We start from the raw sequence: 24,860 nt of genomic DNA, 5'->3' as shown, positions 1-24,860 counted from the left end.
ATGATATAACATCCTCAAGCCTGTTTACTTATGGTCCACTGACATGTAATTTAAGACCCTAGAAGATGCTAACTTAGCATCATGCTAAGTTGTTTGTTCCATCAACACAAGAATTTCACTTGCCAAATGGAACCATCTCCCCTATTTCTCCCCTGCATGCTGTTCTGAGGTTCTCCTGAGCTGATTTGGGGGGAGTTCAACTGAGAGGGAAGTCTTGTTGTGCCAGATTCAGTTGAATCTGGCCCTAGAGTCAAGAGCACCCCAAGAATGCTCAGTATTGATATCGGGACATACTAATAAACATCAATATTTTAGCACAACAACACGACCGACAGAGGTGATTTCTCAAACTGGGGGAGCAGGCCTCTCATAAGTCAAAGTGTATGTGCTGAGCAGAGGTCAGGAGCAGAGAGAGAGAGAGAGAGAGAGAGAGAGAACATATAATTAATGCCTGCTCTCTCATGAGTAATATACTACGAAACAACAGGTTTCAGTCCCGCCCCCCAAAATGGTGGGGAACAATCCCACAGGCATCTCTGAAGGAGAGGAGCATGGTCATTATTATCGATGTGCTGTGGAGCCACCTTTTCCATCCGCTGGTGAATCTGGTGCAAAGATTATATGAGCTGATTTATCTCCCTGTGGGCTGTCCTGGTTTGGGCTGTGTAGGCTGTGCACAGACAATGTAGTGAACTTGGAAAGGTAAATTGCAATTTAATAAACCTGAGGTAATGCCCCAAATTGGGTGATCTGAACTTTTGAGGCCACACAACATTTGTGATCAGCACCAAATTCCAAGGGATGTTTTGGAGGTATGTAAGGCCGAAGCGAACCAGCTCTGGATGTGGTCAGTGGCCTGAAATGGGGACTCCTTGGGAATAACATGTGGGATGCCTTGGTTTCCATGATGGAAGAAAGGTGGGGTATAAATGTAAGAGGAATGAATCCATCAGTTCCATCTCCTCACTAAGTCTTCTGGTTCATAAAGAGTTTTCAGGATTAGACCTTTAGTAAATTCCTAGATTATTTCTGTGCTTTGTGATAATAGGGACGCATCATCTGCTGTTTCTAATGCTTTTCTCTCACACCATGTGCTACAAATCTCAAACAAAAAGCTGGCTGTGCAGGCCTTCTTATTAGCAGCAAGGATGGGCCGAGGAGTGAGGCGGTTTGAAGCTCTGGAGAGATTGTACATGATAGGCCAGACTTGGGTCTCCAGCTGTTTTTGGACTCCAGTTCCCATCATCCCTGACCACTTAGGGGTGATAGGAGTTGCAGTCCAAAACCAGCTGGAGACCCAAGTTTGGTATACCCTGCCCTAGGCTCTGGAATAGGCAATATTAGGACTCTCAGAGGTCCTAAAGGGAACAGGAAACATGGTTCTCCAGAAGTTCTTGAACTCCAGCTCCCATCATCCCCAGGCAGCATGCCCAGTGGTTGGGGATTATGGGAGTGGTAGTCTAGCAACGCCTGTCCAAAAACATTTCATGGAAACTTACGGACCTTTGCTTCTTTATTATTCATCCATTTACTTGCTGTCTTCTGTTTTGATCTTAGCTGCTGCCCTCTCAGCCAAAACTAGCTGAAATCCCAGGGTGCTTATATATGCTGAGGGTGAAAGACCCTTTCTCTACTTTAAGTAACACTTATTTCTGCCTGCTGCTTCTGTAAATATAGAACCCGTGTTTCTTTATTGAAAATGTATATGTCTGTTTCATGCAATATTCGTTCTAAGTCTCTGTCACTCTGTTCTTTATTCTTATCACTGGAATTTTGCATGACACGTTTCTGGAAGAGGAAAAAATCTGTTCCGAATTAAAAACAGTTTCGGAGAGGGCAGGAGGGAGGGGGTGTGTGCATTATTAATACAGTGAAACTGCTGTCGAGAGTGGCTGCTCAGCGGACCATGATAACTTTGAGAAATTGTCAGAAATCAAAATTACGCGGGAAGTGTGCAGAGGTCCTTTTCGAATCAGGTTGCAGTAGCCACCCGAAGAGGTTTCACTGTAAATGTGTCACTTTTGTATATCTTATTGGAATGTTCTTGTGATTACATGTGTATATGTATACCCCTCAAGTACAACTGGAGGTAATATATGAGCACATGCTTTTGAAGCAAGCAAAAAAAAACAAAAAAACCAAGCCACACAATGCACAAACCTTCATTGTGTGCCCAAATATACTTATGAACCTTATTGTGCATACATTTTTTCAGTTTAAAAAAAGAAATAAAGAAAGAAAAAAACTCACATTTTTTTCCCGTTACAGTTGAATGCACATTTGTCAGAATGTATTAATGCCCCAAGCACCTGTAGTTTTAAGCGTTATGGCTGCATTTTTCAGGTCAGTATATAATGATTTATATACTTGATTGAAAGTCTACAATAAGAAAACTTAATACTTATTGATAGCTCTCTCGACTGGGCTTGACATCTCTCGTTATCCGCTAAGAGAAAGGCGCCCAGTGGCTTGAGTGATTTTGAAGTTATGTATTGGGTGATGATCAGTTTACCTGCCATAGAAATTTAAATGTGTAAACGTGTTTCTAGGAACCACAGTGTGTCAGGGTTCCAGTACTCTGCTTCTTAACATAATAGATACCTTGCATTTGGAATTTGAAAGGCACAACTTGCCCCTCAAGAAAGCAGACTGCAATTACTTAAGTTGTTTCCACAAAACTTACTACTTTTCTGCAACGAAACTTTTGGCCCTTAATACTGCTTGTGCCCAATAAAATCCACGGAAGGCTTAACCTGCTATAAGCTGCTGTCCTGCGACCTCTGCCTTTGTGCGTTTAAATGGGGTATATGTAGAGGTTTAGTGAGTGTCCTTTAAGGAGTTAAAAATGTGTCAGCCTAGGCTGGGGGTACCCAGTGTGGCCAGTGGTCCCCAAATAACTGCAGGATTCTGGGCTGGGGGAAGGACGACCCTGGTTCTTCATACCTACAACGAGTAGGTTCATTGTCCAACCCTTGGCATGCGCAAACGAAGCCACCAAGAATGAACGTGGAAGAGGGTGAACTTTAAAATGAGACTTTTTGCCAGGTAGATCAATTCTTCCTTTCCTGCCATGCCATGCCTCTTGTCTTAGCTCTCCAGTGAAACCCATCGACGGTTGGACATTAGTGGGAAGTGCTCAGTCTCATATAAATTGCCCATTTCTTGTTCCTTTTGAGGAAATGGGCCGGAACAAGGATATGAAGAGACATTCTTCAGACCTGCAGTTTATTGCTTTTTTAATTTAAAATTTTAAACCCTCTTTAGCCCAAGTGTGAGCCCCCCAAACCCACAGGTATCCTCCTCCCCAAATTAGTGAGATTTGTAGGTGGTTTTTGGGTGGTGAGTAGCTGTGTCCAATTCCCATATAGAGCTACGGTTTTCAATATTCTTTTAAACTGGGTTATATATCTGTAGTAGGGACGTGGGTGGCGCTGTGGGTTAAACCACAGAGCCTAGGACTTGCCAATCTGAAGGTCGGCAGTTCGAATCCTTGCAACGGGGTGAGCTCCCGTTGCTTGGTCCCTGCTGCTGCCAACCTAGCAGTTCGAAAGCACATCAAAGTGCAAGTAGATAAATAGGTACCGCTCCGGCGGGAAGGTAAACGGTATTTCCGTGCACTGCTCTGCTTCGCCAGAAGCGGCTTAGTCATGCTGGCCACATGACCCGGAAGCTGTACGCTGGCTCCCTTGGCCAACAAAGCAAGATGAGCGTCACAACCCCAGAGTCGGTCACAACTGGACCTAATGGTCAGGGGTCCCTTTACCTTTATATATCTGTAGTACAGACAGGCCATAAGAGCAGTGAGGAGCAACAGGGCTGGGGCCGTAATCTTATCTTTGCTTACCTGGGAGCAAGCTCCTTTGAATTTAATACGACTTACTCCTGAGTAGGCTTGATTAGGATTACACTGTGAAGAAACCTCCAAGGGGTTCTTAACACCTGGGAAACAAAGCATTCAACAGTTTGCACACAACCACATTTGCTCTCAGTGGTAGAAATAGTTTGTCTTGTTGGCACTGCTTTCTGTTCCCTTATCACCAATCACTATTTTTATGTTCCGTGTTTCTGTGCGTGTGTAGATATATATTTTACTGGAATACCTATTATACAGAACATGTACATTGGAAATCACAGAAATATTAAACTTGCATCTTAATTTACGCACGTTTAAAAGGTTAATTTACACAAAACTTTTTTGCACGGTGTCTCATCCCCTAAAGGGACTGAAACAAGCAGATGTACATACTCCACATATTACTTGTTTCCTGTGTAATTGTATGTAGTAGTTATTCATACTGATGTGTGTGTTTGTAAGGATCACATATTTTCTGATTACCTAAAAGCATTAAGCAGAGCATTTTGGAAACTGTCTAAAATGGAAAATTTCACTCTCTTGAAGCAGTACTGCCATTTCTAGGGTTGATGAATTAAATTTCAATCTTTCAATCTGCTCCCCACCCCCACCCCACAAACATCTTGTTCTCTTTTTACTCAGTGGACTGGCTTGGGCTTTGTGCTAAATCATAGCGTAGCATTATGAGAACTAGCCTCAGTGAACCCAGAGCTTCTGTGTCTGTTTTCTATTTTACTATAGTTAATATGTCATCTAAACCTTGACAACCTGCAGTTAATCTTAACTGTGGTTAGTGGAAACAAACCAACTTCAAACCATAGTTTATGGTTTTAACTATGGTTTAATCATAGTTAAAATTAACCAGAGTTTAGAGTTGAAAAAACACTAAACTACAACACATATTTTTATTTATTTATTTATTTTTTAAAGTGGTCTAGATAAGTTTTTCTTTTTAAATCTGCTGTTAATATAGAACAGAAGGGCAGGACTCACTGAAGCTTGTCCTTGTAACACTAAACCATGGTTTAGCATTATATCCAAATGCAGCCAATGAGCATTTCCATATATAAAAGCATCCAATCCTGTTGGTTTACTTTCTCTAGTTTCCTGGGTAGACAATCCACCAAGTTCTGCTCCTGTGGAATTAACCCTTTAGGCCAATGAGTGAAGACGTTCAGGGGCTTCAGAACAGGTTGTGAGCAATGGTTTGCAGCAGCAGAACTAGACCTGTGTCCCGTTGGCCACAGGAGAGAGCAGAAGGCATACTGCTTTTCACAGTTTTTCCACCATTCTCCCTCTCTCTGCCTCGCACTCCCTTCCTTTTCCTGGGAACGTGATAACCATAGAGTAGAAAAGGCAAGTAAAATAAAATAGAGCACGTAGATTTGAAAGGTATTTGTTGGCTAATTTGTTGCTTAAATTTGGCATTGTGCTAAACTGCTTCTTGGGAAGACAGGTTGCAAATAGCCACTTGCTGGGGAGCAAGTAAAAATTGCCCCCTGGCAAGCTATTCTTACGTTGTTGTGCCCCCCAGACACAGTGAAGCCAGACTGTGTGGACATCTGTGATTCGCTTCCAACCTTAAAGGTTTGAAGAGAGAGCAGGCCAAAGGCCTGTCATTTCAGCATCCTGTTTTTCGTGGTGGCTAGCTAGACACATCTGGGAAGTAGGACATGAAGGGAGCAGCCTTTTCCCTAGGGCTGCCATACAGAAACATGCTGTTTCTGATCCAGGATGTATCACACAGCCTTTGACAGCCTCGTCTTCTGTGTACTTGACTAATCCCCCTTGTAAAAGCAGCATCATAAGCATCTCGCAGCAGCAAATCCCAAGGATGCTATGCGAGAAGAAACTGTTTTGACCTGGATCTCCTGCCAATCACCCACACAGGATGACCTTGGGTTCCAGTGTTAGAAGCACTCTCTCCAGACCACACCATGCTTAACGGTGGAAGAGAGAGCCCAGCAACCCAGGGTCTGTGCCCCTTGGAGAATGGCCCCCACATCTCTAGGGTTCTGAGTCTCCAGGGAAGATGTAGGTTTTACAAGAGCTTCTTTACCCTTGGGTCCTCAGATGTCACTGTACCACATATCCCATTATCTCTAGTCAACTTAGCCCAACGTTCAGGGATGGTGTGAATTGCAGGTCACTTCCAGGCTCGCTGTTTTGCGGGAGGGGTTCAGTTGAATTTGCAGGCTGCCAAATTTAGGTGTGCATTGTTAAATGGGTTAAAGCACAGCAAAAAAAAAAAAAAAAATGTGATAAGTGGGAAGGGATGGGAAAACATGCTATAGGTCAGGGATGTCCAACCAGTAGATCATGATCTACGGGTAGATACCTGGCTGATCCTGGTAGATCGTGTACAAGTTTCATGGAAAAATCTAAAAAAACCTCTGTGCAATCCTCCCCCCAAAAATCTCAACAACTCTGGGCAATCCACCCATCTCACGCATGCTGTTCCTCCCAACAATAACAATGAGTAGTTGTGGTTCGAGGACCCGACCCCCGCGAAGTGAAATGAAGACACAAGGACACATGATATAAGGTTGATGGGCTAGAAAAAGGCCACAACTTTATTGATTACAGCAATGAAAAGGTATTGGCTTAGGCATTGGATCGAAACAAGTGGGTTTATTCACCAGTAGGTGGAGCCTGTTGATGCTAATCCAACTATAGGCTCACCCCTGCTGTCACCGAGGGTCGTGCCATGGCCTCCCGCCAAGCAGGCATCGGACGGAATACACGACCCCCAGATTCCTTTAACGGAATACCCCTAAAAATTGAAGGCATAGGCGATGGCCACACCTAGCACTTCGACACACCACAACACATTATTCCAATGCCTAACCTACCCACCAATACCACAAGAGTTGTGACGATTGCTACGAGGTAGGCGAAAAAACCAAAAAGCCTAATGCCAAATGGAAAAACTCCTACCGGGCAACCAGGGCGACCAACCTAAGGTCCATAGCAAGGCCAATGACCTAAGCCCTAACTAAAAGGGAGTGGAGGGCGGGTGACTCGCAACGGGGCGACGACGAGGAATGAGGCCAGGGAGAGGCTGGCACTGCAGCAAAAGGCTGCTGAACACGCCCCCTCCGTGGCACCTGGTTGGGTGGCCACCGGGGGGGCGTGAGCGCCAGCCAGGTGAGCTGGAGGCAGGGGGCCACGCCCCCTGCTGGGCGGTGCTCGGGCTCCCGACCACAACCACTCCCCTCTCTTTCAGGGAGGAGAGTCTATCACTGCCAGTTTTTTTATACTGGGAATAGATCACAGTCTCTTGGGAGCTGGACATGCTTGCTTTAGATATTGTGGGATGAGTTTTTTCTCCTGCTCTGGAGGGTAGGACTCCAACCAACGGCTTCAAGTTACAAGAAATGGGATTCTAACTAAACATCAGGAGAAACTTTCTGACAGTAAGAGCTGTTCCGCAGTGGAACGGTCTCTCTCTGGAGGTTGTGGACTCTCCTTCCTTGTAGGTTTTTAAGCAGAGGTTGGATGGGCGTCTGTCAGGGATACTTTAGTTGAGCCCCAGGGGGCTGGACTAGGTGACTCTTGGGGTCCCTTCCAACTCTACAATTCTATGAGAAAAATCAATTGATGGGTAGTTGTACAACCTCTGTTCAAATCTAATTGGGATGGACGCTTCCTAATTGGCAGATGCCGTAACAGCCACTGGGCAAGCTGGTTGAATGCTTAATTAGCAGATTGTGTGGAGGCACCTCTACCTCTGGGGACCTATGGTGGAAGAACTCTTGCTTATATGGCCAGCAATTGAAGGACAGGTTAGAAGAGGAAGCAGCTGAGCAATTCAGGTCTCACCTTAACAAACACTGTAGAAAAATAGGGTTCCTGCCCCTTTGTTCGTCCCCTCAATGTACTGTTTAAATGAAATAAATAGGGATATTTTTTCCCACTGGCAAGGTTTGGTGGATTGAGCCTTTACCTTTTGAAGGCTGTTGTGTTTGTGTGTGTGTGTGTTTTGGTGCTTACACAAATGGTTCTGAAATGCATTTTAAAACAAAAACCTCTTTTTGCATGGTAGTTTTAAAGCCACGCAGGAAGGGTTTTGGGTGGGGCTCCAGCACCCCTGAATGGAAGGTGAATTCAGGCTGTGTTTGCACATCATGCTAAGCCACAGATTACAGTGAAGCGCATGAGCAGGAATGAACTGCAGCAAGGCTTGGGCTCATGCGCTCCCCATGCCAGGAGGAGTTCAGAGGCTTTTGCTTCTGCAGTTACTTAACCACAGTTGGCCATGGCAGGCAAACTGCAGATACTATTAACCATGGCCAAGAGACTGATAGTGATGAATTGAAAGAATGGAGATACAATTCCCCTTAATCAGTGATTGACAACGTGAGATTGGCAACATATGGACAAGCAGCTTATAGACGCAGACTTTCTTTGGATAGATACAGTGACATTTGGAATGCGTTTACACAGAATATATTAGGTTATTGACAATTATATGTGTATTAGGATAACAAGGATATTCTCATCTGTATATTAATGTGTGGTGATGTAACAGTATTTTTCTTTATTTTTCCATTCTCCCTTTTTTTCTTACCCTTTTTTAATAAAAGAAATTCTCTTCATAAAATATTAAAAAATGTTTTAAAAAACACACCCTATGGTTAGGTTAAAGTAGCTGCCCCTCATGGCCGTGGTACTCTCCAGACGTTGATGGACTACAAAACCCATCAGCCCTGGCAGTATGACCAATGGGCAAGGATGATGGGAGTTGTAGCCCAGGAGCATCCAGAGGGCATCAGGTTGGGGGAGGCTGCCTTATAACAATCTAGCTTCAACACCTGGGCCATGAAAAGCAGCAGCACACAAGCTCAAGGCTCCCTGTTGCGCGTTGCTTGCTCGTGCACATTGCACCAACCTATGGCTTAGCAGGATGTGCAAATGCGGTCTCTGTGTTGTGTGTCTTTATTATTATTATTAAAGCAGGTTTGTTGCAATAATATGCCTGAGAAATGCATCATTGGGCCAGACCTATGGTGGGTGGGTGGGTTGGTGCTACATTGAATGCAGGGTTGGCTAAGAAATGAAGTTGGCTAAATCATGTTCTTTGTCACAGGGAACAAACCAGCAAGTTAAAGCACATGAAGCCACCTCAGCAGTGCAGCATGTAGACTTATTGAAAGAATGGAGTAATTGTCTAGAAAATAAGGTACATCTCCTCCTCACCTTATCTGCATTACTTTTATGTTTTATGCGTCTAGCAGGGATACCATTGTGGGAGTTTGGAACGGCCGCTGAAATACTTCTCTGTTTCCAAAAGCAATGAATTGTGTAGCTGCAAGATTTTTGTTCTTAAGGTTTGAAAAACAAGAAGTCTTCTAAAGAGGTTTTCATTAACTGGTAGAATGTGCATAATATAGATAGGTAAACTTGTCTTTCACTCCCAACTGGTTAATTATAATTTCCCCCCCATTGGGCTGCCTTACAAAGACAGGCAAGTAAGAAAAACCTACACTATTAAAACCTGCATTGCTGCTTGATTTTAAGGATGTTTTTAATGTGGGCATTTCCAACAGCTCAGCATAGAGCGAGAGGCCATAACTCAGTATTAGACCCCTCATACTTTACAGGCACAAGGTGTCAACTTCCATTCTGTGGCATCTCAGTTTTAAAGGGTCTTGCTTGGGTAGACTTGGCAGGCGTAGCCAATGTGGTGCCTTCGAGATGTTATTGAACTACGACTCCTATCATCCCTAGCCAGCATGCTCAATCTTCAAGGATGATGGGAGTTGTAGTCTCACAACATCTGGAGAGTACACTTGAATCAGTAAACCCATTTCTCTTTTTCGTTGTAGAAAAGCCCCCCTCCCCCGGCATAAGAACTTCTTCTTCTTCTTCTTCTTCTTCTTCTTCTTCTTCTTCTTCTTCTTCTTCTATACCAGGGGTCTGCAACCCGCGGCTCCAGAGCCGCATGTGGCTCTTTTACACCTTTGCCGCAGCTCCGGGGCAGATACTAGCAAGGGGCGGAGGCACATTGTGCGCCCTGACACTCCCCACTGTGGCGGGCCCTGTACTGCCTGTGATGTCACATGGGGGCGGTGCGTGCGTTAGTCACGCACCGTCCCGACGTCACCTTCCCACCCGCTGTCAGATCACGGCTCTGGAGATATATTTGTTTTAAATGTCGCAATGGTTTTGCGGCTCCCAGGTTTTTTTTTCTTTGGAAATGGGTCCAAGTGGCTCTTTTTGTCTTAAAGGTTGCAGACCCCTGTTCTATACCACCCTTCATCTGTAGATTTCTGGGCGATTCACAGCATAAAAAGACAAGATAAAAACACAAAATACATAATAAGAACAAGAATAAGAACAAAACAAACCAATAACCCCCTCCCCCACTAGATAGTTTAACATACGTGTCTCTCTGTGTGTTGGTTTTTGTTAATTTGGTTAAATAATAAACCAAATTCCCTGGATGCCTAGATCTAGGTTTGAAATAGCCATGGGTGTTGCTCTAAGTTGATTCATTTTTCTACTTAGGGACTAATATGTAGTTATAGTTCACATTTATTGCTGCCATCTCCAAAGCCCCCAAGAGCAAAAGGAAAAACAACAACAACCCCTGATTGGCCTGCTCCCTTTTCGCATCTCACTGTGTTCATGGTGCAAACAAAGCTCTGGATTGGAGTTGGGTGGGGAAATGGACTCCTGACTTAATTCAATGCAAACTGATCAGGTATTCAGAAAACGGAAGTCCCATATGTGGTTTAAGAAGTGAGAGGTTTGGTTGGCTGGACTAGTAAGTTAAAATTTAAAACTTACTTTTTTCTTCCAAATCAGCATAAGTAAGTTGAACAAAAGTAAATCGTTAGCAATCAAAGGGGAAAACACACACTTACTGGAATAAAATTACGTACGATTGTTCTGTAGGGTTGTTTCATGTCTCGTTTGTTTATTTGTGAGATTTCTATCCTGCCTACATAAAAGGCAGGTTTGTCAGATTAAAAAAACAAAAAACAGCCATCCTCAGCAGTCCCCTTATCAAAGAATCTTTTCTTTTTGCTCTTATTTTTGCTCTACTGAGCTGTAATCTGTGCAGCAGACTTCAAAAGCCATTTCCTTTCCCTGGGGAACTGTGGGAACTGTAGTTCTGTGAGCATGGCTAAAGATCTTTTAAAAAGGTCTCAATGTCCTTCTTGTTGTTGTTGTTTAGTCATTTAGTCGTGTCCGACTCTTCGTGACCTCATGGACCAGAGCCCGCCAGGCACTCCTGTCTTCCACTGCCTCCCGCAGTTTGGTCAAACTCAGGCTGGTAGCTTCGAGAACACTGTCCAACCATCTTGTCCTTTGTTGTCCCCTTCTCCTTGTGCCCTCCATCTTTCCCAACATCAGGGTCTTTTCCAGGGAGTCTTGTCTTCTCATGAGGTGGCCAAAGTATTGGAGCCTCAGCTTCAGGATCTGTCCTTCCAGTGAGCACTCAGGGCTGATTTCCTTCTGAATGGAGAGGTTTGATCTGTTGGGAAACTGCCAGGGAGATAGTGTCCATCATGAGCCCCCAAGCCGGAGTTCTGGACGATCCATCGGCCTCCCGTAGACAGGCAGATCCAGCAGTTAGCGACACGAAGCCTCTGGAAATTCCTAGCCACATTCCAGGGCTGGGTGTACACTGTTTATCAGCAGAAACACAGCCAAAAGCTTGCACCGCAGAAGAGCATAATTTTCAGACTTTATTAGCGTTTAACAGAACAAAAGAAAACGTGACCGTTCTGTGTCAGCATCTTCGGCCAACTGAGAAAACGAAAGGAATCTCAGCAAGAACATAAACATCCTGTGACTAGGACATGCGCAGACTCTGTTACTCACAAAGCCTGCTCCCTTTAAGGTGGAACGGAAATATCCTAACATCCTCCCCCTTTCCGTGTAACCTGTTGTACCTGTGGTTCACTCAATTGCAACCTTTGTACATAAACCTTATGTTGTTCTTTGTTAACAACCTTAGACAACAGATCAGCAGGAATTTCATTTCCTGCCATGTAGGACACCTGAATCAGTCCTTTCTGAATACACTCTCTTGCACGATGTAGCTTAATCTGCAAGTACTTGGTTCTCTGCTTGCAACTCTCGGAGTTCAGCAAAGCCAAACACGATCTATTGTCTTGATACACTTGTATAGGACATTTCACAGACACCCTGATGTCCTTAAACAGTTGCATCAACCATTCACAATCCATGAGTGAAAATGACAGAGCATTGAGTTCTGCTTCACAGGAACTTAGGCTCACTGTTGTTTGCTTCTTGCACAACCAGTCAAACAGGCAGTGGTTGTACATGTAGCACACACCAGAAGTGCTTGTACCATCCGTGGTGTCACTTCCAAAACTTGCATCAGCAAAGATTTCAAGACCTCCAGTCTTCTGACTGGTGAACCTCAGCCTGTAGTGCATAGTCCCTTTCAAATAGCGGGCTATGCGCTTCAGAGCTTTCCAATCCTGAACCGTAGGATTGTTGGCATGTCTGCTAAGCAGATTACAGCTTACAGCAATGTCAGGTCTTGAACATCTGGCAATGAAATTCAGCTTGCCTAGAATGCATCTGTATAGCGTTGTGTCAGAAAACGCTTCAGCAGTACTGTCTACCTGGTAACCTGTCACCATCGGTGTGTCTGCTGGGTTTGCATCAACCAAATTCAACCTGGTTAACACATCAGCAATTTTCTGTGTTTGGTGTACCAGAAAATTACCTGCTTGGTCCCTCTCCACCTGCAGAGAAAGATAGTTGGATACCTCACCAAGATCCTTCATGTCAAAGTGCTCCTTCAGCTGAGCTAGGGTGCTTTGGTAAAAAGCCTGATTCTTCCAAAACATCAGAAGATCATCAACAAAACATAAACAATACAGTTTGTTTTGTCCCTCCTCCTTGACAAACACACATGGATCAGCTTTGCCCTGGTGAAAACCTAGAGAAAGCAATGTCTCAGTGAGTTTTGTGTTCCAACACCTGGCACTCTGCTTGAGACCATATAAGGATTTCCGCAGTTTACAGACCATACCCTTCTGTATCTCCATCCCATCAGGTGGAAGCATGAACAGCTGTTCATTCAAAATCCCATACAAAAAAGCTGTATTAATGTCGTGGTGGGAAACATGCAGTTTCTCCTCCGCAGCGACCTTGAGCATCAGCCGAATGCTCTCATATTTGACTGTGGGTGAGTAGGTCTCGTGGTAATCCTGTCCTGGTACCTGTGAAAAACCTCTGGCAACCAATCTGGCTTTGTGTCTGACTACCTTGCCATTCTGGTCTGTCTTGGCCTTGAAGACCCATTTGCTGCCAACCAGTCTCATTCCTGGGACTACCGGTACCAATTCCCAAGTTTGGTTCCTGTTCAAGGAATCAACTTCAGCCTTCATGGCATTAAGCCAAGGCTCAGCATCTTTAGAGGTCAACTCCTGAACCTCTTTGAAGCTTGAAGGTTCCCATACCTTCTCTGAGTTACTAAGAACAGCAGTTGCTGTCTTAGCAAACTCATCAGCATACCTCTTTGGAGGTCTGCCCTTGGTCGCCCTTTCAGATCTGCGTACTAGACGCAAGTCTTCTGGACTCATCTCCTCTTTCTTAGGAGAAAAATGACCAATGGTGAACAGTGGTTCTTCCAGTTCATTGTCAGACGCATCAGATGGTCTGACTGAGGCTTTTGCGCTCTGGTAGTCTGCCGTGTCATCACTGTCACTGACATCAGCAGCAGCGCCGCCCACTGAACTGGAATCCGAACTCTGATCATCATCATCATCATCCTCATCCTCATCCTCATCAGCAGCAGCTTCCTCAGCTTTAGCTGCTTGCTTGACATCACCTTCTTCCTCCTCTGGGTAACTCTGGAAAATTCCCACATTTTCCCCCCACTTAGGATTGTACTCAACACTCCTTGTGAACTTAATGGACTTAGAGTCAGTCATCCATACCCTGTATGCACCTTTTTCATACCCCATGAACAAACCATGTGCCCCACGCTTTCCAAGCTTGTTGGTTTGTTGTGTGCGTACCCACATGTCTGAACCAAAGATTCTCATGTGTTTGGTGTTGGGTTTCTTACCAAACATCTTCTCATAGGGGGTACAACCAATGGGTGATGACAATCTGCGATTAACGGTATAAACCAAATTCCCCAGAGCTTCCCCCCAAAACTTATCAGGGAGATTGGCATCATGCAACAAGGTTTTGATTCCTTGCAGCAATGTTTGATTTGCTCTCTCCGCAAGCCCATTCATCCATGGCGATCTGGGCGTTGACATGTCATGCTGGATTCCCTTCTCAGTCAGGAAAGCTTCAAACTGCTGAGAAGTAAACTCCCCGCCCCGATCAGTAAATAAACAAGAAATACGTTTACTGTGCACATTCTCCAACCAAGCACAGAATTCCTTAAACTTCGGAAACGCTTGCGATTTCTGTTCGAGCAAATACACATGAATGTACCTGGAAAAAGAATCAATCAGAATCATGAAGTACCTTGCTCCTCCTAAAGAGGGCGCTAGTGGACCAACCAGGTCCGCATGCACTAGCTGGTAGGGTTTGGAAGCCTGCCTGCTAGACTCCTTGCCTTTTGGAGCAACCTTCACCTTGTTCTCTGCACAGGATACACATTTCATGTGAAATTTACAGGGTTTGATGTTCAAACCTTCAACCACCTCTGGCATCTTGGCCAGTGCCTTCCAAGAGAGGTGACCAAACCTTCGATGCGCATCGTGAATGCAACCTGCATGAAGAACTTTGTTAGTTTGTGCAACACAACAAGAATCAGCATTATTCACAGCAACAGTGTCATCATAAGTTATATGGAACAAACCATCCATAAACTTTGCATGCAAATAGTCCTCTTTGCCTTTACTGATGACACAGACGCTCCTCTTGAAGGAAATCTGAAAACCACGCCCAGTAAGCTGTGGTACGCTCAACAAGTTGCTCGCCGCTCCTGGAACATACAGTACACCGCTGATGGTTGTGTGCAAACTTGCAAGTCTCACAGTCCCTTCTCCAGCAATTTGCAACGTCCTTCCATCAGCCAGGTGGATCTCACCTTCCTGAGGCTTGAAGGAGATAAAGAGATGCCTGTCCTTGGAGACATGGCGATTCGCACCTGAATCCACAATAAATCTGCCTTTGGCTGTTGGAGCAGTCTTTACAGCAAGCAAACCCTTGTTTTCCAGCGGTTTGGGCTTTTGCAGCTTGCCCCCCTGCTGCTCCTGGCCAGCAGACTTGCCTTTAGCCTTTGGTGAAGCTGTGCCAGCAAGCAAAACCTTGCTTTCCACTGACGTGGGCTTTTGCAGCTCGCCCCCCCGCTTCTGGCCATCTGCAGACGTGCCTTTAGCCTTTGGTGAAGCTGTGCCAGTAAACAACGCTTTGTTTTTCCCTTGCGCGGGCTCTTCACCCTCCCTCTGCTCCTGGCCATCTGCAGGTGTCTGCCTGTGGCTCTGTTTACCTTTGCCTTTCCGGCCTCTGCAAAGGCGATGGCCTTGGTTCCCATGAGAACCAGAGCTCTCAGCTGCCGACTCCTTGGCTCCCCCTGGAGGCTGGAATGCTGCCTGGGACGACGTGACGGTCAGCTCCCCCTGCAGCTTGCAACCGGTGCCCTCATCATCCCTGCACTCAATCGCATTCTGGGAAACAGCTAGGACCTCCGATGCAGTCAAACTCTGGGCTGGGATTATTTGTTTGTGAGCTTTTTTCAAAGCAGACCACATTGCACATGCAGTGGTGTTGCCAGCCAGCGTCTTAATTTCCTCAAGAGATACGGATAGGACTATTACATCCATCGCTTTCGAATCAGCTGATTTCCATCTCTCTGTCAGAGGAACTGGGGGGGTTTCAGAAACAACATGCCAGACCCCAAACTGACGCAGTAGACTCTCACACCATTTTGCCCAGGTGTCATAATTCTGCCCATCCAACTTAAGGGACTGAGCATCTCCATCAGCTTGGAAAAATTCCATTTCAGCTTTTGCTTTGAGCCGTGAGCCCTATGCCTCCAAAGACTGCTTATCTTGGCAGCTCATTAATCACGAACTCTTTCTGGCTCGGCTCCCAGGCCAATTTATCTGCCGGAGATCAAAGACTCTTTGCCGAGGTAAAACAGGAAAACGTCCCCTCCTTTCGCTTTCCCCACATACCTCAAACGCAGTCTGTTGCAGCTTTACTCTCCTGTAGGTGCCGTGAATCTGGGCCCGAAACCTTGTTGTTGGGAAACTGCCAGGGAGATAGTGTCCATCATGAGCCCCCAAGCCGGAGTTCTGGACGATCCATCGGCCTCCCGTAGACAGGCAGATCCAGCAGTTAGCGACACGAAGCCTCTGGAAATTCCTAGCCACATTCCAGGGCTGGGTGTACACTGTTTATCAGCAGAAACACAGCCAAAAGCTTGCACCGCAGAAGAGCATAATTTTCAGACTTTATTAGCGTTTAACAGAACAAAAGAAAACGTGACCGTTCTGTGTCAGCATCTTCGGCCAACTGAGAAAACGAAAGGAATCTCAGCAAGAACATAAACATCCTGTGACTAGGACATGCGCAGACTCTGTTACTCACAAAGCCTGCTCCCTTTAAGGTGGAACGGAAATATCCTAACATGATCTTCTTGCAGTCCATGGGACTCTCAAGAGTCTCCTCCAGCACCATAATTCAAAAGCATCAATTCTTCGGCGATCAGCCTTCTTTATGGTCCAGCTCTCCTTACTAAACTACAATTCCCATGATTTTTCGGAGGAAGCCACAACTGTTAAACTGATACCAGACTGCCATCTTACATAGCTATACCCTGAGTAGCATAGTAGAAAAGATTGGGGGGGACGACGACAATGACAACCATTTTCATTCAAAAAGGTTCTCTCAAAAGACCCAGCAGTACCTCTGAGTAGTATCTATAATCTGCAGATGCAGTTATACAGTTGGTACTTCAGATTGGCACTGATTTTACCATTTTGTTTGGTTGAAGTTGTCTTCGCACAGCTGGAGAAGAGTTGCCAGATTAATCCTCACTTAGAAAATTTTCCAAAGTAGGATGACAACCCTTCCCCAGTTTTACAAGACGGAAACTTCTTTCAGAAAGGATCTCGCAGCTAGCGATCCAAATTCAAATTTTGAACCCCTCGCCCCCTCTCTAATAAAACCTATTAGCTGATGAAAGAGATTTTATTCTTTTAGCCCAAGGCTATAGCGATAAGCATTTTATCAAATCTGGTACAAGCTGAGAAGTTTGCTCATTTGTGGTTGGGTTTCTAAAAATAGCCTTCTGAAATAATCAGGGAATTTAGTGCGCTAATGTATTAGACAGCTTGTCCAGTGCGAAATAGCTGGAATATAACTGGCAAACGCCACAAGATTTTTGGGTTTGGGTTTTTGTTTTGTTTTGGTGCAGAAGAGGAACCTGAAAAATGATGTTTTTCTTGAGATGTTTACCAAGAAAACCCCCTTGTTCAGCCCTTTGAGCAGGGGTCAGCAAACTTTTTCAGCAGGGGGCCAGTCCACTGTCCCTCAGACCTTGTGGTGGGGGCCAGACTTTTTTTGGGGGGGAGGGGGAATGAACGAATTCCTATGCCCCACAAATAACCCAGAGGTGCATTTTAAATAAAAGGACACATTATACTCATGTAAAAACGCGCTGATTCCCGGACCGTCCGTGGGCCGGATTTAGAAGGTGATTGGGCCGGATCTGGCCCCCGGGCCTTAGTTTGCCTACTCATGCCTTTGAGGATGGCAAAGGTTTGTTCCCTTCTCAGATGTCAAAAGAAAACCAGCATGTATTATGCCCTCATCTCTCCTACTACTTTTAACAAAACTAGATTCGGTTTTGGTTTTTTAACCCCAAGGCTTGGGTATGTGTGTTGGCATGGTGAGTGCACTTAACTGCGATGTCTCAGAGGAATCTGGGCTGAATGCTCAAATCACTCATAGATCCAGGAACCAACAGGAAAGCCAAGAGCAGATTGAGGACTGAAATCCTAGGGTTGACAAACTATCCTTGAGTTCTGCCATCTCAGTGGGCCGACCAATCTGCCTGTCAAATCCCCCACCTCCTTAGTATTTCTGCATCTTAAAAGCACCTGCTCATACACAATTTCATTTTGGGGGCAAGGAGAAAGAAGCATTTTTTTGTTTCGTTTTGGCAAGGAAGTGTGGATTTATTGCAAAATGAAGGACAACCACTTTTATAAAGAGTTTGACCCCTCTTGTGTTAGAAAACCCAGATGCTTTCATCCTTATCAATACTGGCACAGGTGTGCTTTTACTGTAACTGATAGGCAGCATTGTGTCGGAAACATTTGAGAAACCTTCCCTACTTTTTTAAGATGGATCACAAATGGTGGTCCTAGGCAGTCTGTGGTGGTATTTCAGGTACATAAATACCCTCTCTAGCTGTTTCCTTTTTGGGCTGTTTTGCTGATGAATGCTGAATGCAATCTTCACGTTTTGCCAGGACGAGAGGGCAGGGTTCCAGGTGCGAGATGGTTGAAGGGAAGAAAAGCACTGATGAATAGTGCAAAGATCCTCACAGTGACTGAAAAATGATAGTCAGCTGTTCTTTGTGGTTCCAGCACAGTCCAGTAGGTGCGCTAAGCATTTTCCGACAACAAAGCACAAGCTGATTTCTTTTAGATGATATCATCAGTGCACACCCCTGTTCTTTCATATTGCTCCCTATGTATGTATCTTTCATTCATGGAAATCATTACAGGCTGGTTTTGACTTGTGACCTTTACTGAAGAACCATTGAAATACGATTCTTAAAGCAGCCACAGCCTATTTCTTTTTAGGCACCAAGTGGGGTGAAGCAATTTTAATCATCCTCTTTTCTGTTTTCCTTTTCGGTCATCGTTTTCTTCTGTAAGTCTTTCTACTGGCCTGTCTGTTGTAAAGGACTTAGATGCCCAGTATGGATTGCCCTCAAATAATGCAGTTCCCTTATCTCCAGAAATCAAAGCCTTGGGAACGACCAACTAAATAAGTGAAACTTGCTTAGAAGTTAAGAGTTATGACCAGAATTGTATTCCTCCTTTTAATCCAGGGGAAGGAGGAAGAAGAAGAAATCTGCTTTCAGGAAGGGCTAGAAAATACACGAAACACAGTGAAGATATATTTTATTTGGAACGCTCCTCCTTGTTTGTGAGAGATGGCTGGTTCTTTTTCTGTACATCTGGTGGGAGTAATTGCAGATTATTCTCCCCCTCCCTCCAGGTCGCCATGCTCCAGAATGAAAGTTTGGAAAAGAACAAGAGTATACAAACTTTACATAATCAGATTTGTAGCTTTGAAATAGAAATTGAGAGACAGAAGGAAATGCTGCGGAGTAATGAGTCCAAAATACATCACTTACAGGTAAGTTATTGATTTCTTCCCGTGCTTGAGCAGAGCAGGGTGAGCATTTTTCTGCTCTTTGCCTTCCTGTTTGCAGAGCCAAGTATGACAATTCAGGCCATAGTCCTATATACACTTTCCTAGGAATAAGTCCAGTCGAACGCGTCTGTTGCCATCTGTGTATCTGAAGAAGTGTGCATGCACACGAAAGCTCATACCAAGAACTAACTTAGTTGGTCTTTAAGGTGCTACTGGAAGGAATTTTTTTATTTTGTCCTTCAGTAATAGTGAGTCGTCCTGTATTCCCTCGTCTGTTGTTTCCCTTGGAGGTTTCCTTTTAAATATTAATTTTTTTTAAAAAACGATTTATTCTTTTCATTTAAAGCGAGTGATAGACAGCCAAGCTGAGAAGCTGAAAGAACTGGACAAAGAGATCCGTCCCTTCCGACAGAACTGGGAGGAGGCAGACAGCATGAAGAGCAGCGTCGAGTCTCTCCAGAACAGAGTGACTGAGCTGGAAAGCGTCGATAAGAATGCCGGTCAAGGAAATAGGAATGCAGGTAAAAAATAATTTTTTTAAAAAAAAAACCTGAGCACAAAGCCAGCAAGGAACTTGCCTGGCAGATCCTGTCAAAATAACTAATAAGGTGCATTCTGAAGTGGAACTCTTGCTGGGGATGTTTCCCCTCTGAAGACAAGCAATAACTGCAAACCTTGTAGTTTCTTGTGAGCTGTCTGCTTAATAGCCATCTCAGAAGTTCATCCCCATTGTGTCTGTGTTACAGCACCAATTGAGGGCCTTAGCCTATGCAATTCCCTTGCCAAACCATGTGGCTGTCAGAGAAAACCAGGCTATGCCATTTTGTTGTGTGGCCCAACCCCTTAATAACGAACTTTATGAGTCCTCTTTATACCTTGCCTTTGAAACCTGAAATTTTGTGTTTCCAGGGCCCACCTTATTCCTGTGGTTGTAACCCGTTTTAACTCTGACTCTGAGAGCCAGTGTGGTGTAGTGGTTAAGAGCGGTAGTCTCGTAATCTGGGGAACTGGGTTCGCGTCTCCGCTCCTCCACATGCAGCTGCTGGGTGACCTTGGGCTAGTCACACGTCTTTGAAGTCTCTCAGCTTACTCACCTCATAGAGTATTTGTTGTGGGGGAGGAAGGGAAAGGAGAATGTTAGCCGCTTTGAGACTCCTTAAAGGGAGTGAAAGGCAGGATATCAAATCCAAACTCTTCTTCTCTCTTTAATCTTGAATTTTAATTTGTTGTGACCTGCTGGTGAAGGGTGGGTGATAAATTTGATGGAAATAACAACTTTTAGATGCTCCTCATAACAGACATTAGTACCTCCCAAACAAGTTGCTGGCATGCTTTTTCAGCCGCTGTGATGGAAAAAGCATAATCAGTATTCAAAAGCATAATCGGTTTTCAAAAATGTCATCGTCCCCCCCCCCCCAAAAAAAATCCTTTATAGTCTCCCCATTTATAATCTGTGGCTGCTTTTATTTTATGTGCAGTTCAGAGGGATGTTTCATCTGAGCATCACCATGATAAAGTAAAGGACGCCTTTGCCTTATTCTGTGAACAAAGTAATAAAAACCACAAATTAGCGATATGACGCAGGCCTTTCTTAGCAGCTTACCCGATACGGTTTGGTTCAAACGCGAATCAGCAAGAAAAGAAATAACTTTTATGAAGAATAAGCCATCTGTTAATGCACCTTGCTTGGACTGTTGTGTAAATATGCAGTCTATTCATTGCTGAACAGTAGTATATAGATCTATAACTCAGTGCTCAGGCTGGGGTGCTGTGCCTGATGGCGACAGGTGGAATTTCACCAGTGCACAGGGCGATTTCCCCCTTGCCACCTGAAAGGGGGGGGGGCACAATGGGGCACAGCCAGTTAGACTTATGTTGCTGGAGACCATGAATTTTGAAAATTGATTCTGGAGTCCCATAGAGCAGGTCTCTTATTCAGTTGAGATCAGAGAGAATATATACAGGCATTAAGCATATAACTTCTCCTCCTCTGAGTTGATTGCTATAGTACCTCTGATATGGCTTTGAACCACAGTTGTTGTATGTTGCGAGCAAGGAAGTGCTTTTGTGCTCCTCTTTTGCTTGTGGGCTTCCCATAGGCTTATGGTTGGCCGCTGTCAGAGCAGGGTGCTATGTAAGCCTTCAGTCTGAACCAGCAAGCCCCTTTTTATGTTCTTACATTGTTAAAATACCAACAAGTCTACCAGCTGTCTACCAGCTCCACCTGGTACGAAGGCTAAGACCCTACCTGCACACAAACTGTCTCACCAGAGTGGTGCATGCTCTAGTTATCTTCCGCTTGGACTACTGCAATGCGCTCTGCGTGGGGCTACCTTTAAAGGTGACCCGGAAACCGGAATTAATCCAGAATGCGGCAGCTAGACTGGTGACTGGGAGCGGCCGCCGAGACCACATAACACCAGTCCTGAGAGATCTGCATTGGCTCCCAGTACGTTTCCGAGCACAATTCAAAGTGTTGGTGCTGACCTTTAAAGCCCTAAACGGCCTCGGTCCAGTATACCTAAAGAAGTATCTCCACCCCCATCGTTTAGCCTGGACACAGAGATCCAGCACCGAGAGCCTTCTGGCGGTTCCTTCGTTGAGAGAAGTGAGGTTACAGGGAACCAGACAGAGGGCCTTCTCGGTAGTGGCGCCCGCCCTGTGGAACGCCCTCCCTTCAGATGTGAAGGAAATAAGCAGCTATCCTATCTTTAAGAGACATCTGAAGGCAGACCTGTTTAGGGAAGTTTTTAATATTTAATGCTGTATTGTTTTTAACACTCGACTGGGAGCCGCCCAGAGTGGCTGGGGAAACTCAGCCAGATGGGCATGGTATAAATAATAAATTATTATATTAACAAGTACTAGTTGTGGCAAGTGGGGTGGGATGTTGCTTACCTGGCTTCCTAATGCCCAGGTTGCTGCTAGTAACCAAGACGGGCAAGGCATTGGAGAGGTTGGGGCAGATGCAGCAGGGAAGGGGATCAGCCGTTCCTGCTGCTGTGTCCACACTTTGCTGACCTCTCCACTGCCTTGCCCCTCTTTCCTTGGTTCCTAGCAGCCACCTCCGGGTTGGGAACCAGGTAAGTCATCCCACCACACCCAGTTCTGCCTGCTGTTGATGCTATTGTGCACCTTTCTTTAACGCTTAGTCAAAATTGCAAGGTTTTTCTTCTTTTTTTGCAACTTTCACAGAGCAAAATGTCACGGTGAAAGCACTGTGGACTAAGCATTAGTTAGAAACTGGCAGTGAGGTGTGCCTTGTCTTAAGGCTGTGTTTTGGGTCATGTTGTCAAAGTATTGCTTTCTTTCTTTGCATTTTTGTTGCTGATAACATTTCATATTGAGCTTTTTACATCTTTTTTGCACTTGGAATACATCTTGTCTGCACGAGCAGTAATGTTGTGTGTGTGTGTGTGTGTGTGTGTGTGTGTGTGTGTGTGTGTGTAGGCTAACTGCTGAGATCCATCGTATTACATTGCTCACGTTGTGTTTTCAGGTCCCAAGGAAAAAGAAGCCCAATATCATTTTTAAAAACTGACCTGAAAACCCACCTGAATAAATGTTTTTCCTTGATAATGTTTGGGTGTTTTCTCTCTTTTCCTTCCAGGTCTGCTAGAATCCCAGTTATCTAGGCATGATCAGATGCTGAGCGTCCACGACATCCGATTAGCTGATATGGATCTCCGCTTTCAAGTTTTGGAAACGGCCAGCTACAATGGAATATTGATCTGGAAAATCCGAGATTATAAACGTCGGAAGCAAGAGGCGGTCATGGGGAAGACATTGTCCTTATACAGTCAACCTTTTTATACGGGGTACTTCGGCTATAAGATGTGTGCCAGAGTTTATCTCAACGGAGACGGCATGGGGAAAGGGACGCACTTGTCCTTGTTCTTTGTCATCATGCGGGGAGAATACGACGCGTTGCTTCCATGGCCCTTCAAGCAAAAAGTCACCCTTATGTTGATGGATCAAGGACCTTCCAGGCGCCATTTAGGGGATGCTTTCAAACCAGACCCCAACAGCAGTAGTTTCAAGAAGCCCACCGGAGAAATGAATATTGCTTCTGGCTGCCCAGTCTTCGTTGCACAGACTGTTCTAGAAAACGGAACATATATTAAAGATGATACTATTTTTATTAAAGTCATAGTGGATACATCGGACCTACCAGACCCCTGACGTATAGCAGAGAGGCAGATTCAACAGAAGACAACTCCATTTGGGGCTCTTTTTTATATCTACCTGTCTTCAATAAGAGGTCCCTAAAGCTCAGAGGGGACCACCTTGTGTTATCAGAAGGAAGCGTTTGGAGGCATAAATTTGCATAGGGGTCCAATGGCAAACGTAGCAACCCATTAAGAAGTCATACCATGGTATATTTTCTAATTAAAACTAATAGGAACACTTCAAGTTCTGACAAGTCACTTAATCCTCACGAGGACAAACGATTACAGTCAGAAAACCTTTTCGTAATTTATTGGTAATCTCTAATCGGTTGGAGGGGGGGGGGGGGAGACAAAAATATCCTGTGCTGGAAAAGACATGAAACTTTTATTCCTTTTTAACTAGAAAACAAAAGTAAAAGTTCACACGTGGGTTAGCTAGAAACTGTCAGCATGTTAAGTTAAAAAAGAAGAAGAAATTATGAAGTAACATTGCAGTTAAAAGATATTATTACTTTGAAAATCGATAAGTGCAATCCTGTCTGAAATACAGCATATTGTTTATTTTTAAGGCCTCTCCTGGTCTCTGTTTTAAAATAATTACTTTGCCAGAAGACCTCGACAGAATGTCCAGATCTTCTCGAAAGTGTCTAAATCAGAGTCATATTTTTGTTTAGAGTTCTATTAATTGCTACAGAAAAAAAGCATTTTATTTTAAAACTGTTGATAGACTGATATTTCTTGGAAGAAAAAAAAAAGATCAAATGCAGGTTATCACTTGTGATATGAAAAGAAACTATTCAACTACAGCTGTTATTTCTCTTTAGAAATGTAAACCTAACAATATATGTCGTAGTTAATGACACTATTTCAAAATTAAGAAAAAATAATCACTCATGGATGCTGTGCATCATTATCAGATTTATAATTTTCACCCTAAAATAGGGCATTTGTTGAACTTTGGAGTTCTAAACGGAATCCTGTATGTTTTTAAAGTTCTGCCTCATGCGCTCAGACCAAGCTCTATAAAAATATATCTATATATCTATATATAATCTATTTTTTTGCTAAAGCATAAATGTGCAACATATTTTTGGTGTTTGAGAAGGGGGCATAGTGCTGAGTAATACCTTTATAGGAAACCTGCTAATTGATCCTCTGCTTAGAAATTAACCGCTATCGTGCAGAGGACAATCCGTTAGGAGAAAGCAGTGTCTTAATGGAAAAACGGTGGCTTGCATGCAATTCATGTGCCTTAGCTGTAACGTGCTGCTTTATAGCTCATAGCTTTGTATTCAGATTTTAAGTTCAGATTCCTGAAATGGTCATTTTTTTTAACTGGACTTTAGGCATAATGTGCTGACTGGTCTGTAAAAACCCACGCCAATATTTTTCGCGAGATACGGAAACAGAAGCCCAACAGCTGCGCTTCTGACTTAACCAGATATTCCATCCGTTCAGTGTTGTGGAATACTACTTCTTCAGGTGCT

The 24,860-nt window shown here is 44.4% G+C and overlaps 1 protein-coding gene across 2 annotated transcripts in view; it reads left to right on the top strand.

Annotated features, from left to right (window-relative positions):
- Positions 1-23,849, top strand: part of TRAF3 (TNF receptor associated factor 3) — a 49,662-nt gene extending 25,813 nt beyond the window's left edge. For both annotated transcript variants that reach the window (XM_083518716.1, XM_083518717.1), the window contains exons 7-11: positions 2,269-2,343; positions 8,943-9,035; positions 19,046-19,186; positions 19,551-19,725; positions 22,815-23,849. In XM_083518716.1, the coding sequence (XP_083374842.1) occupies positions 2,269-2,343; positions 8,943-9,035; positions 19,046-19,186; positions 19,551-19,725; positions 22,815-23,386 (1,056 nt within the window). In that variant the 3' untranslated portion in view covers positions 23,387-23,849. The remainder of the gene's footprint in view (positions 1-2,268; positions 2,344-8,942; positions 9,036-19,045; positions 19,187-19,550; positions 19,726-22,814) is intronic.
- Positions 23,850-24,860: the final 1,011 nt, after the last annotated feature.

This window comes from Podarcis liolepis (assembly GCF_965112155.1).
Source record: "Podarcis liolepis genome assembly, chromosome: 1".
Classification (NCBI taxonomy): domain Eukaryota; kingdom Metazoa; phylum Chordata; class Lepidosauria; order Squamata; family Lacertidae; genus Podarcis; species Podarcis liolepis.
Note: the sequence above shows the minus strand (reverse complement) of the source record. Positions and strands in the feature narration are given on the sequence as shown.